The sequence below is a fragment of the Bemisia tabaci genome, chromosome 9 (assembly GCF_918797505.1).
Source record: "Bemisia tabaci chromosome 9, PGI_BMITA_v3".
Taxonomy (NCBI): domain Eukaryota; kingdom Metazoa; phylum Arthropoda; class Insecta; order Hemiptera; family Aleyrodidae; genus Bemisia; species Bemisia tabaci.
The window spans coordinates 5,536,548-5,551,539 of NC_092801.1; the positions used below are offsets into that span (position 1 = coordinate 5,536,548).

Genomic DNA, 14,992 nt, shown 5'->3' on the forward strand with positions numbered 1-14,992 from the left:
GCGCAAAATTTTTACCAAATATTGTCGAAAAAACGAAGAATAACGCTGAATTAGATTATTATGCCAGAAATCCTACAATCTGATCGCTCGGACTGCGGGCTGATTGTTAATATTGATTGACATAAGGATAGACATAGAAGACGAATGGAAAATGGTGCGATCCTTTTTGTCGAGAGTGAGGCAGGCGGTTCTTGTAGACCGAAGAAAGAAAATGATGGACAGGCACACGGGTCCTTCGTGGGTTAACGTTAGTTTAGTATTTTACTTATCTCCTTCGTTATTGCAACCACCGGCTTCCACCAATAGTATCACTTCATTTTCCCTTCCTCTTCTTTGTTTATAGCTTTCTCTATTAATTTCAGTGATCAGCCTGCGGGCCGATTATTGAACTTGATAGACAAAGCTATAGACAAAGGAAACAGAAGAGATATGGAGAGATCCTGTTGGCGTAAGCGGGTGGTTGCAATGGAAAAAGGAGGTAGGTAATAGACGAACTAACGGCAACCCACGAGATACCCAACAGTTAGTCTATTATTTTCTCCCTTTGTCTATAGGAACCACCCTTTTCAACCAATTCGCTCCATACTCCCTATGTCTTCTTTATCTATAGTTTTGTCCATCAATTTCAATAATCAGTCCGCTGCAGAGGTTACTACGATTTATTTTCATTGTAACAAGAAATGGTTGATCTAATCAGCTCTTACGCTGTTTCGTCATGAAGTAAGATGAGCGTTGCGTCTCGTAACTGCTGAATATGGCACATGACGACCATGACGTCGACGCGAAACGTAGAAATTCGTCCAACTTTTGCGTCAATCCGCATGAGTTCACGCTGCATGCGTCAAAGGCCGGCGATCCCATTAGAAAGCAGGCCGTAGAGTCGATTTACGTGTCACAGTTGCATATCAAATAGCACCAGCCTTTAAATAAAATTTGCGAGATCTTGCGTACCAGCTTTTACTCTGCGTGCACTCAGGAAATGAAGTCAAATGCCAAGCGTCACGTCCAATTGGACGTATTTCTATCAAACAGAACTATGTGCATTAAGACATGAGCCCTGAGACCCATAAGAATATATACATAACAGGGCTCATGTCATATTGCTTATAGCTCCGTTTGATAGAACTACGTCCATTTATTGATCCGCTGTTTGCGAAAAAAAATATTCTACACCACTCGGGCTTCTCTCAACTTGCGGAAATCAATACGTCAGACGTGACGCCAACAGCACTGACGAGCTAAGGAAAAACGCCGTAAGAGCCGTCAGACGTTGCTAAATTTCTTTCAGAAAAAACGACTTTTCAGGAAAATCTGTGAATATTTTCCATCCAAATTTTCAGAGAATTTAATTCACAATCAGATCTAAAATTTCTAAAAATTTTAAGAGAAAATATTCATATCTAATTCTCCTGAAAATTAAAATTTATTGTAGGAAATTTGGCAACTCTCGAGAGTATTTCCATAATACGGTAGAGGTGGAGATGGATTTATTCCTTCCCTGTTACGCACACAACACATGCGATGTGTACTAGAAATGTGCTCTTCAAGTCTTGAGCTAGTGATTACGCTTGATAGTTGCTTCTAGTCCTGAAAATTCCCTGTACTACTATGTTATCCGAAGTTTTATGGGAAAGCCTCGTGAAAGTAAGATACCCTATACATATCTTGGTCCGCAAAGTTCCAAACAGCCAGGAACCCCAACTATACTTAATACTTGCAATGTTTGCATTATTCATTTTTAAAAATCTCTTAAATATGTTTTTTAAAAAATTGTAGGAAAATTTTGGTTACCTAGTAATTTTTTGGAAAACAATAAAGCGAGAGCAAACATTTTAAAAACGCCGCATTTAAATCACGTGTTTGTTTTACTTACATTTTGATGTTTATTCTTAACCGAGTCGTATTTTACGGGGAGAGGTAGATGCGGGAATAGGGGTTGCTTGTCCACCCTCTCCAAATTTTTTCGTGCGTAGGTTGTTATTTATGTTGCCTCGGGTGGCACACCTTGCAAATTCCAGTGGTTGCGTGATAACGGCTATGATCAGGTCATTGCTCACTATTTTTTAATTATCATACTTTTGTTGTGTTCTGCAGCTAAAAATAGAGAATGTTATTTTACGCAGTGGCGAAGCGTGAATTATCGATAATCGATGTTTTCCCATTTAAAGCTGTGGTAAAGAATCGATTATTAAGAAGCTCGTTGCGAACACCCTGTTTATTGATCCTTTTCCATAGGTTTAAATGGCAGATCGATCGATATATATCGCAAAGTATGAAACGCTGCTGATTTTACGGTAAGTCACTGAGTCAATCATCCACGAAAAGACTTTGATCCTCAAAGAGGTTTGACAGAACGTAAAATTCCGCTTTTCCGTTTCCTCAAAGGGAATCACGCCCAATTTTACATGGTTTCGTATGCAGCTTTCTAGAGCACATACCCCATCTATCCCACTCGTCTATAGTTCCGTCTCGCAGAAAACGTCAAAATGTCTTTCTACTCCTCGTTTATGAAAAAAAGAGAAAAGTCGAAACTAAATCTTCAGAATCAAATAATCGAACCTCATTCATAATTTTAAGTAAACAAGCAACAATTACACATTGAAATAGGTAATCTTTTAACAAACATGAGTGGAAAATGAGAGGAGGCAGCGATTTCACTGCCGTGGTACATCATGTCCATCTTTTTCCGCGCCATTCCGGCACGTTTGAAATTTCTTCGAATCTTTCGACTTTTTAAAATAGGGCTTATTCGGCAGTTTAGCTCCAAAAATACGCAATTAATCACCACGTACCTATTTATTGCATCTGGTACTTTTAGAATATTAAAATAAAAAAACCCTAAGTTTAATGACCTATGCTGACCACGGCCCTGTTTGACATGCACAGAGGAAAGAGAGTGACATTTCAAAAGGCCCGAAAAAATTTCATAAAATTTGGATTTGTTAATTTTTATCGGAATTTAACCATCCATTAGTCTTTGGAAGTTCGGAAACCGTTTCAGATGATCTTCTTGTTAGTGCGGCGGTACTACACTGGAAAAATAAACACACGATTGGATCTAGAGTCCAGACTCTTAAAAACATCGACAAGAAAAAGTACTCTTGATTCAATCAGAATCTAGCTTAAATCAAGAACCAAGCCTTAATTTAAGCGGATTTCGTATTGATTCAAGCAAAAATCCGATTGAATCAAGAGTATTTTTTATTGTCAATGCTTTCACTAGATGTGTTTTTTTTCCAGTGTATGGAACCCTACTGAGGTTCTATACACGAAAGAGAGCACAAAAGGAGGTTTGGAGAGAAATTTAGCCCCAACTTAGCCTCTAAACCAAATGAAAACATTTTTCATGCTTGGGGTAAAAAATGTCAAAATCACTGTTTCTAGGCGTTTCTTGGCCTCCTGAATGCAGGCCTGCCACACCCCATCTCAAGCCCTGGTACTAGTTCTAAGATCCGGGCCCAATGAATGCCACCCGTCCTCCCCGCCCCCCCCCCCCCTTGCCACCAGAAAAATAATTTGTAATATCATGGAAATCAATAAGGCTAGAATAAAAATGAAGTAAATAACGTAAATCAACTCTCATTAAGTGTAAGGAAAGAAGTTTATTCACATTCGAAAAAGAATTTATTCACCAAAAATCTTGAAAATAGATAGAAATCCTCAAAGAAGTACGAAGAATTCCACAGTGCCCCAGAATGTTTTTGAAAATTTATTGACTTTCCACGAAATTTTAAGGGTAAATTCTTCACTTTTCCTCACGAGACTAGGGTTATATGTGGATTCGAAGTAGTGTGTCACGCGTCGGCCCCTCTGCTGCCGTGCTAAGGAAGGAGCGCCGTAATGAACAATCGAGAGTTGCCAAATTTCCTTCGATAAAACGTTTATTTTTGAGAAAAGTTATGAATATTTTTCCGATAAATTTTCAAGAACTTCAGGTAAAATTGCGAACAAAATTATCTGAAAAATGGAAGAAAAATGTTTACAAACTTTTCCGAAAATTTGTGATTTACCAAAGGAAATTTTGCAACGCCTGAAGGTTCAACGGCGTTCTTCCTCAGCACGGCAGTCTGGGCCCTGAGGCCCGGGTCCCGGTACCAGGGACCCAGTATCCCCACCCTCGTGGTGGGCCTGCTTGAGTGTCTCCCAAAAGTTTCAAAAAATTTCGTGAAATTTCTCGCGAGTAAATTTCATGAAATTTTCCACCTCTGAACATGCAACGATTTCAGATGGCGCTCTGGGGCGGGCGGTTCACGGAGGCGGCGGACCAGCGCTTCAAACTCTTCAACGACTCCTTGCGCTTCGACTACCGTCTCGCGGAGCAGGACATTATCGGCTCCATCGCCTGGTCCAAGGCCCTCGTCACCGTCAACATCTTGACCAGCCAAGAACAGAAGGAACTCGAGAGTGCCCTGAACACGCTTCTGGCCGAGGTGCGGAGCCACCCCGAGCAGATACCTCAAAGCGACGCCGAGGACATACACTCCTGGGTCGAGTCCCGGCTCATCGAGAAGGTCGGGGCTTTGGGCAAGAAGCTCCACACCGGCCGCAGCCGCAATGATCAGGTGATTACAGAAAAACCAAGTCCGATGTCAATGTTTATGGTTGCAAAGAGACATTTTTCTAAGCGATATGTCAATGGGTCAGTGAAGAGTACGGACAAGTAGAAAAGAGGGGCTTGGAGGACAAGGCGCTAAGTGCAGTTTTTGAAAAAAATTGAAATATTAATGATTTTCAGTAAACCTAGTCTCAAGCCGGAATCACACGCTAAACGGATGTATTTCTGTCAAACGGAACTTAGCGCCATAGGGGGAGGAAAGTAGAGGGGGGCTTTGATTGGCGGCGGAATCGGGCGTCGGGCTCACTCCGTCCTATACTCGCAATGCTTTTCCATGGCGCTTAGGTCCGTTTGACAGAACGCGCTATCCGGCATTCGAAATTCCTCAAAAGGAACTCAAATTGGTGCTTAGTTCCATTTGACAGAGATACGTCCAAATGTGGTTTGAATGTGGAAGTTATTTGTCCGATGCCTGAATTTTGCGTGTGTCGTGCAAAATTCAGCAACGAGACGCAACGAAAGTCGGATTTGTCTGAACTATCCGAATAGATTCGATACAAATCTGGAAGGAAAAAGACGCGAATTTGCGGAATTTCAGTCGTTGACCGATGACTGTTGACTTTCATATTCAACCGCCAAATACCATGTGATTCCGGCATTGCTGCATGTTCTGTGAAAAATTTGCTCCCGCATTCCAATTTTTAAGCATCGAAAAGCCAGTTTGAACTTTTGGTTACTTTGACCACATTTTGCAATAAGGAACCACTATTTCTGGCTCATTTTAGAAACAACATATATGCCATTGGTTTCCTTACGCAGAAAGGTGATTTTACAGGAGAGCCAAAGATAGTGGTTCCTTATTGCAAAATGTAATCCACTTTTTCTCACTGTGCTGAGAAAAATATTTGTGTTCTGGTGTTACTGTCGGTTAATGTAGGGAGTGAAACACAATCCAATCCAAATTTTGCGTTGATTTGGGTACAATTTGCGGTGAATTCAGCGCAAAAAACAATAGAGATTAAGGAATCCTCAGGTCAACCGAGAGTTTGGGTTATTTTGTGTTTTACCTCCCGTATTAATCAAACTTTTGTGTTGATTTTTCTCTGGATTACCTATATACGGGAGAGTATTGCCATCTCAATCCTTTCACTACAGAAAAAGTGTGCCGCTCTCTGCTTAGTCGGCGAGTTTTAGGCTATCATGGAACCCCAAAAGTTGGCCCAATGTAAACACTGAATTGGGAAAGGTCCGTAAGGAACACTGAAACGTCCAAGCCGCACTGAAATATATCATGCGAGTATAGATTTTGAGAAAGTCGTTTACATCGGGCTAACTTTCGGCCCCCTGAAACTTAAAACTGATGCACCAATCAGAGAGCGGAACAGAGATGACAATACTCTCCCGTGTATAGGTACTTTAGTTTTTTCTATGTCTGTGTATGAACACGACCCTTAGACACCATGATCGTTAACCCTATGCTCTCTTGCCAGACTGTATGTCAGCGCTTTGTCGAGTCGCGCCATCGACTAAGCCATTGCTTAGTCGATGGCGCGACACGACAAAGCGCTGACATACAGTCGATATCCGCCAGGTGGCGACCGACCTAAAGCTCTGGTGTAAGGCACAAGTCAAGGATCTGATCCTAGCGACGCGCTTGCTGCAGCAAGCGCTCATCACCACCGCAGAGGCGACCCAGGACATCCTCATGCCCGGCTACACCCACCTGCAGCGCGCCCAGCCCGTCAGCTTCGCGCACTGGTGCCTGGCCTACGTGGAGATGCTGGCGCGGGACGAGACCCGCCTCAGGGACACCTTGAAGCGGCTGGACGTGAGTCCCCTGGGATGCGGGGCCCTCGCCGGGACTGCCTACCCCATCGACCGCGAGCAGCTCGCGGCCTGGCTCGGCTTCGCTTCGGCCACGAGGAATAGTCTGGACACGGTATCGGATCGGGATCATGTTTGGAGATTTTGTCCGACGCCGCCATCGGCATGGTCCACCTCTCGCGCTTCGCCGAGGATCTCATTTTCTTCAACACGGGCGAGGTGAGTGGAGTCCCTTTATACCCAGAGTTAAGACAACTCACTTTTGGCTGAAAGTGGCCTAAAAAAAATCCAATTCTGATTGGTTCTCGCTCATGGAGGCCGAAACGAGTGCACCAAGATGGCGGTACCTCGAATGTTAACAAGAATAATGAAAATATTACCTAATTGTGCTTTATGAAGAGTAAATTGTTATTGCCATCGGTCCAAAATGAAAATAGATTAAGAAATTATTCACAAACCAATCTCATTTTCTTTTTAATTGATCAATTTGATGACGTTGTTGTTTTTGTGTGACAGACATCGCAGGATTCCTGATCCTTATCCCTCAATATCGTTCGTTTGGGTGCACTCGTTTTGGCCTCCATGGCCAGCCAAGGCCGGCTGCCAGTCAGCTGATAATCGAGTTGTCTTAACTCTGGGTATAAAGGGACTCTAGAGGTGAGCGTGGTAGATTCATCATCTACCGATGCTTTACAGCCATCCGAAGTAAAACAGATCTTGTCGCAGAAAATCTGCATGGAACAGCGATTGCTTTTAGTGAAATGTGACCTCAGTTGTGTCTAGTTAGGTCACGCAACTAAATTAACTTCGCGGCAAAGCGGAAGGTATCGCCATAATTTGAAGGCGCTCCGAGCCGAGGTGAAATCGGTGACCTCAGTTGGGTTTGGTTAGGTCACGCAACTAAACCAACTTCTCGGCAAAGCGGAAGGTATCACAGTCATTTGAAGGCGTTCCAAGCCAAGGTCCTGCTTGGATGAAAAAGTACTGGATTTTTCTGTTGAAGAGGTACTGAATTTCTCGGGAATGTACCGAATAAGTACTGTAGCAGTAACGATTTTTAGCCAGCCTGTTTTAGTAGACACCCTGGCCCTGGTTTTAGAAGCAATGGTACACGGAGAAAAAACTTCGTGCGTGGGACCCGGAGTTGAGGTCATATGGATCTCTGAAGTTTTCGGATCACGTTTCTGAAAACTTGAGGTCCAGCTGCCGAAGTTCGGGTCAGACATCTGAAGTACTTCGATATGTATCGAAGTGCCTCGATGTCTGACCCGAACTTCGGCAGCTCGACCTCAAGTTTTCGGATGCGTGATCAGAAAACTTCATGAGACACGTTTACTCGTGTTGGGCACATTTTTTGTAAGAGCCCTGTCAACACTAACAAAAGTTCAGTTCCGTAAACCCACCCATGTTTGGACAAGGCCTTCCATTTATAAAAGACGAACGAAAAACTTATGAAAGAACAAATATAAATGTGGTTAATAATTTTAACTTCCGCCGCTGCGCCGACCGCACTGTGTTGGCGCAATGCGTGAAGTGTTCATGCAGTCTTGTAGGCGCCATGCGTTTCAAGCCAACTGCTGCTAACCGCAGTGTGTTTGACGCAATGCGTGAAGTATTCATGTAGTCTTGTAGGCGCTGTGCGTTTCATGCCGACCGCCGCGCCGCTCCGTTCCAGGTCAAATTGCGTGTTTGGTTTCTCTCTTAACTCGACCAATTAAAAGTGTTGTCTCTTGTATCACCGAAAGACGACAAAATTAGAAATTACTGTACTTTTACTCTCAGGAAATGAGAGATTTTGTCGCCTTTTCTCGTTTGTAATTTATTTTCTGAATCCGATTTTTTTCTCTCTTTTTTTGATACTTACATTCAAAAAGATTGCAAAATTTGCATCCCCCTACATTTTGCCGCCATGGGCCGCGGCCCATGTGGCCACCCCCTTAATCCGGCCTTGCCGTTCTATAGATGCATTCATTTGAAAATCATATGCGAACTACCTTTTTCAGGCGTCCTTCGTGGAGCTGTCGGATAAGGTGACCTCGGGCTCCTCGCTGATGCCGCAGAAGAAGAACCCGGACGCCCTGGAGTTGATCCGCGGGAAGTGCGGACGGGTCCAGGGGGCGCTGACGGGGATGCTGACAACGCTGAAGGCGCTTCCGCTGGCTTACAACAAGGACATGCAGGAAGACAAGGAAGGGCTCTTCGACGCCGTCGACACGTGGCTAGGGTGCCTCCAGATGGCAGCACTCGTCCTTGATGGCATCAAGGTTAGTCTGAATCTAAACCAGTGGCGTGGTGTGAATAATCGATTATCGATATTTCCCTATTTGAATCCGTGGTAAAGAATCGATTATTAAGGTGTTCGCTGCGAACACCCTGTTAATCGATCCTTTTCCATAGGTGTAAATGACAGATCAATCGATATATCGCGAAGCACGCCGCGCCACTGATCTAAACTTCGTGTATTTCGGCAAGTGCATTGGACTTTCACCAAAGGTTTGATAATGTCGGTTCACACGTTAGTTGTGATATATTCAATTAAATATTTATTTTTGAGGGAAGTCATGAATATTTTCCCTTGAAATTTTCAGGGACTTTAGATGAGATTGTGAACGAAATTATCTGAAAAATTGGAAGGCAAATATTCATAAGTTTATCAGGGAATTCGTGTTTTATCAAAGGAAATTTGGCAACGCCTAAAGGTTCATACGGCGTTTTCCCTCGGCACGGCAGTACAGCATTCATACAGTCTTGTAGGAGCTAAAATGCGTTTTACGCCAACTGATTGACTGCATTGCGTTTCGCGCAATGCGAGTAGTATTCATGCAGCCTTGTAGGCGCTCATATGGCGCTTTAGCCGACCGCACTGTTTTGCGCAATGCGTGAAGTATTCCTATAGTCTTGCAGGCGCCAATATATGTTTAACGCCGGCCGCACTGTGTTTGGCGCGATTATTCGAACTCACGTTAGCATATCGAATAATAGAGCTTCAAAGGCCCATGTTGTGCTCCGATGCCGTATGAGCATTCCAACCCTGCCTCGTTTCTTCTGATTAACAATTTTTCCGAGAAAAGTTAGGAAAGCTCCTTATACCCACGACCATTATTCAATCTTTTCAATTAATTTATCATCGATGACTTGTCATTAAACTATCCTAAACTAGCGCTAACATAAGAACGGCAACTTCTGAAGGTTCAAACTGCGTTTTTCCTTAGTACGGCAGTATTGTGTTGTTCTATCTACGCAGAAGATTTAATATTGTCCCAAATGGAGATGCTGCATGTGTGAGGGATTTACAATTTGACTGTTGATTCTTATGTAAAAGTTCGCGAGAAACACGATGGTGCCACTGGTTTTCTCTGAAATCAACTCCAAAGCTCAAAAAAAGCTCTCAAGTTGAAGCCAAAATGGCCGGGAATATCCCACGCTATCCTGAGAGTCCACCTCTACATCAAGACAAACTCTCCATGCAAAGATAGGGAGCGAATACATCAGCAGGGTTGCCGTGTTTTCAGTTTTGGAGTCCCCAAATGAAGTGGCAGCCCTGTCAATGTATTTGCTCCCTATCTTTGCATGGAGAGTTTGTCTTGATGTAGAGGTGGACTCTCAGGGTAGGGTGGGATATCCCCTCCATTTTGGCCTCAACTTGAGAGCTTTTTTTGAGCTTGGGAGTTGATTTCAGAGAAAACCAGTGGCGCCATCGTGTTTCTCGCGAACTTTTACATAAGAATCAACAGTCAAATTGCAAATCCCTCACACATGCAACATCTCCATTTTGTCCTAAATTTCTCTTTTTTTGCAGGTGAAAAAACCGCGTTGCCGAGAGGCGGCCGAGCAGGGCTACGCCAACTCCACGGAGCTCGCCGACTACCTGGTGGCCAAAGGGCTCCCCTTCCGCGAGGCTCACCACATCGTCGGCCGGGTAGTCGTCGAGGCCATCGCACAAGGCGTGCCCCTAGCCGCGATGTCCCTGCAGGATCTCAAGAAATTCTCCGACGTCATCGAGGAGGACGTCTACCCCGTCCTCGAGCTCCAGTCCTGTCTCGAGAAGCGGTGCGCCAAGGGAGGTGTCGCGCCCGCCCAAGTGGCGCTGGCCATCACCGAGGCAAAAGAACGGATCCTCAAAAGTGAACCGTGAAAAGTGAACGTGTTTCTGCCAAACGGAACTATGTGCATTGAGACATGAGCCCTGAGACCCATAAGGATATATGCTTGACAGAGCTCAAGTCATAACGCATATAGTTCCGTTTCACAGCACTACGTCCAGGTGTCTGAGTGCCATTTATGACAAAGCAATGAACAGAAGAATCTCGCAGTTGATACCAAGATTGTGGCATTTACCATCCTATGAAATGACAATTACTGAATTACCATATGAAACATATGTAATTTACATAGAGAACTTTGTCTTAATTCACTGTTTTTTAGCGAAATACACATATGAATCATCGGAACTGCCATTTATTGGATCTAATCGATATGGTTTTTCTCCAAGACAATACGGAGAGTTGCTCAATTTTAGCGAATATTCGTAAATGCTCCTGCTTCATTTTATAGCAAAAATGGCAAATCCCAAGTGTCCTCTAGATGTACCCTTAATACTACAGGAAGTAAAGACAATGCGGAGCCATTCCTCATTGGTTCCCGTATTTGAAGCCTTCACAATGTCACAAACGGGAATAAAGATTACATTTTCACCAGCTGCAAAGATAACTGGAATTATCGGGGAATAGGGGATACGGCAAGGAGCAAATGAAATGAGAGAGGGGACGGAAATAGGAATTCGGGAATGGGTTGATCAAAGATTACAAAAAACGTCGGATTTGTGTATCTTTATTCCGTTTGTGACATCCATAAGCCGCGTTTTCTCAACTCTCTCTATAAAGGGATTCAAGTGTCCTCTTGAGACAGAGAGGCTCCCTTAAAAAGGTAATTCTGGTCATTTCTGGGAACTCAGAAGTCTCATCGATATTTTGACCGCGTTAAGTAGAAAGGAACCAAGCCACATCAGCTTTTGCAAAATTTAACTCTGCATTCATGTTTTACATGAAAACGGTTGGGCAGATTTTTGTGCAAATTTCAGTGAATTTTCTGCATAGTACGAAGCAAATTCCTCCAATTTTCAAAAGAATCCGCCAAAACGCTCTCTTGCAAAAAATGAAATTACCGGGTTAAATTTGGCTATAGCTGATGTGGCTTGGTTTCTTCCTGCTGAACCCGGTCCAAATATGCGAACTCAGGGCAGTATATTAACTCCAAAAATAGATTCTTGCAAGGGATCACAATGATTTGCGACTGCAAGAAAACATGATACAAGAGAAAATGTTTCGCGAATGTTGTAAAATTTAAAGTAGATTCACGCCCCTTCTGTTAAACTGATCATAATCGTGATAATTTCTCTTTTTGATTTTGTGCTTTTTGCAGTGACACATAATTGTAGTGCCTTTTAAGGATCAATTTCCTTGTTCATAATACCAAATTTTACTCGAGGTTCGGAAGAAATGTTATATTTTGTTTTGTTAAATGTAATAATTTTTGAATGTCATACTCGTATGATATGATGTTCAAGGCCTCCTTGAGCCTCCCTTAATCACAGTGTTAACCAAATGAGACCTCTTATAGGGAAAAAGATGCTTAGAAATACCGTATAATACTGAGAAATACCATATCGTATTATTATAAAAGAAAATACACAAAAAATCCGAAATATATTTTCACACATCGGTTCTACCTTTTTATTCATGAATTTTCAGGCAAAATGATTAAACTCGGGTTTTAATTGTACTCAAAACTGTTTTATGATTTTTTTCACTCACAAGTTTCAAATAATCAAAAATTATCAGTTTTACATTTTTACATTCATTTGTATTTTTCGAGTTTTGTGCTACTGAGGATAGGAGAGTAAATTTTAAGCACCACCATGTAAAACTCGTGTTTGTCAAGTTTCATCATCGATGCATGCCTAGATCGTATAAGGGTGATTTCACGATAACAGGAATAGTTAAAATGTGAAATACCTTAAAAATAAAAGTGCACCAATTTTAACAGGATTTCATTACCTCATTTTAAAGGTATTGAACCTCCTTTTTCCAGCTTTGGCACGCTCTATTTTGATTCAGTGCAAAGTTAAAGTGATTGATAAACAAGCCATTGAATCAGGTATCAGCGCTTCCCGCGGGACTGCTGGAGGTCCACGCAAACATGGCGGCCCTGCCATATTGTGTCGGTTACGTAACAGACGCAGCGTAACCGACACTTGAAAATGTGAGATAAAAGATGATACAAAAGATGAAACTTGGCAATTCTTGAGTTATGAGGTGGAATTGATGCTGCCTTAAAAGTTTTCTAAACTTTGGAGACTTCCTTTTAGTTTAATAATATTAAATTGAGGTTTTTGCGTAGTGAGGAATTAGTGCTACACACCTAAAAATCACTGGTTTTCATAATAATTAAAGTTTTCATTGTAAAAAAAACTGACTTATCAGTAATGGTTTTGTCGAGAAGACTTCAGCGAACAATTTGATGGCAATTTTGAAACTCCTGACTCCGTCTGGCGAGATAAACACTGCACTCAATACAACTGCAAAAATTTGTTGCCAAATGTGGCGACACCTCTTTCTAATGACTTTTCTCGCTCAATAATAAACATTTCAGTTCAAACTGGCAATTTTCTTGAACATTAGAGTCTCTTTTCAGCAAATATTGCCAAAGAGTTCATGATCAGTACTGATTTGTTACCGCAAATTGCTCTTTTGCTTCAAAATCGGGGTTGGCGACGCGTAACCGACCGGACATTTTCGGCCTTTAAAGTCTCATATTATGAAATATGATAATAATTTATCATATTTTTTAGCGTGGATAGGTTCAGGGACATCATTCCTATTGATTTATTCATTTGGTTTTCAATCGTTTTGCCCTATATCGTTTATAACCCACGGCGACACGACTATTCCTCTTATCGTGAAATCACCCATAATCGATTTACATTAAGAGCTGGAATAGTTCCAGATATTCACTGCCTCAACGACGACTGTTAATGAGCACCATTAAGATACAATGTATTGATATACATTGTTAGGCATATCGTATCCTTACAAATTACAGTATTTTTAAAATCTTGAAAGTCATCCAGCTTGAGTCAATAATGATGGTGGGCTAAGGCGTCTGAGCTCACCAGTGCAATTATGCCAATCAGTGATGAATCAAGTAAACCACGTATCGATGGCCAACAGTGGCGTGGCGTGATTTATGCGATACATCGAATGATCTGCCATTTAAACCTATGGAAAAGGATCGATAAACAGGGTGTTCGCTGCGAGCACCTTAATGACCGATTGTTTACCATGGGTTTAAATTACATATCAATCGATATATCGCAATTCACGCCACGCCACTGATGGCCAAAGTGCAAAACCACGTATCTGTATTGCGCTGTTTTGAAATTGCCGCTCACATTGTATTTTTCGAACAGAATCTAGCTAATTTTGTAGTTCAAAATTTTTATTGTACATTTTTCTGTACAGAGGAAGAATCTAGAACTTTCAAGAACTTACGATGAATAGTTTTCAAAAAAAAAAATAAAGTATGACAAGGAATCTGCTATGTCGCAAACAGAAATACGTGGTTGCGTTTGCGCATTTTGGCGATCGGTATCTTGATTTGGGAAATAGTAGATCTGTGATATTTCACTTTTTTGAAAATAGCTTGCTAATCGTTTTTACATGCATTTTTTTTTAATTTTCTTCGTTTTCACAACAATATCGTCCTGAAGTTTTGCGCAAGAATTTCAATGAATATTTTTTTTGAAAACAAAATATAAGCGGAATTTTTGTAAACACCGCAATCGAGATTCACGGTTTGGTAGTTGCATTATCGAGCTATGATTGTACATACATTTCACTGTTTCATTGATATGCTGGTTAAACTTCTCCGTTCAACTTTCCAAAAAAAGTTGAACATTCTTCAAAGTTTTATATACCCATGGATAAAGTATATACTTGCCTCCAGAGCCACGCTTAAAAGTCCTCAATTGCCTGTGCTTTAATTTTTGAAAAGAAATAAACCATCCATAATATCTTCATGAAGATTTTTGTGGATATTTTTGAATGTGTATCGTAAGAAATATCGGGTAAAACACACCAAGAATATTTTTGTCGATATTTCATGGTCACACAGTCAATGCAAACCGGAAATGACGTGACGACCAGTCCATCAATATCAAGTGGACCTCTAAATATTGACCAACAGGGATACTATGACGTCATTTCTATTATGTAATTTGATCACGACGCACAAACCAAACAGATACACATTAATCACAGACGCATGAGTGCCCTCTTTTCTAGAAAATTCACTCGGGGTATGTGGATGAAAGTTGGCTTTGACTTCGAGCAGCTATTTTAACACGCTGGTGATCAGATTGCATACCCAACGAAATGAAGGAACTTTGTTATTGCGGCGATTTCTAGTGACGCGTTCAATAAATATACCAAAAAAACGATATGACCCCCGACAGGGCAGTCGTAAGGGTGGCAAAACCTCGATGGCCCAGGAGAGGTTGGAGCTCACACGAGCCATATTTCCGTGCTTAGTAAAAACGTCGTAATGAGCATTCGA

The 14,992-nt window shown here is 41.9% G+C and overlaps 1 protein-coding gene across 1 annotated transcript; it reads left to right on the forward strand.

Moving 5' to 3' along the window:
• The first annotated feature begins 1,593 nt into the window (after nt 1-1,593).
• Argl (Argininosuccinate lyase) lies at nt 1,594-10,642 on the forward strand. Its single transcript, XM_072304594.1, is given in 6 exon segments — nt 1,594-1,644; nt 4,227-4,562; nt 6,147-6,513; nt 6,516-6,598; nt 8,383-8,643; nt 10,179-10,642. Coding segments are annotated over 6 exon segments (1,419 nt in total). The 5' UTR covers nt 1,594-1,608; the 3' UTR covers nt 10,515-10,642.
• Nucleotides 10,643-14,992: the final 4,350 nt, after the last annotated feature.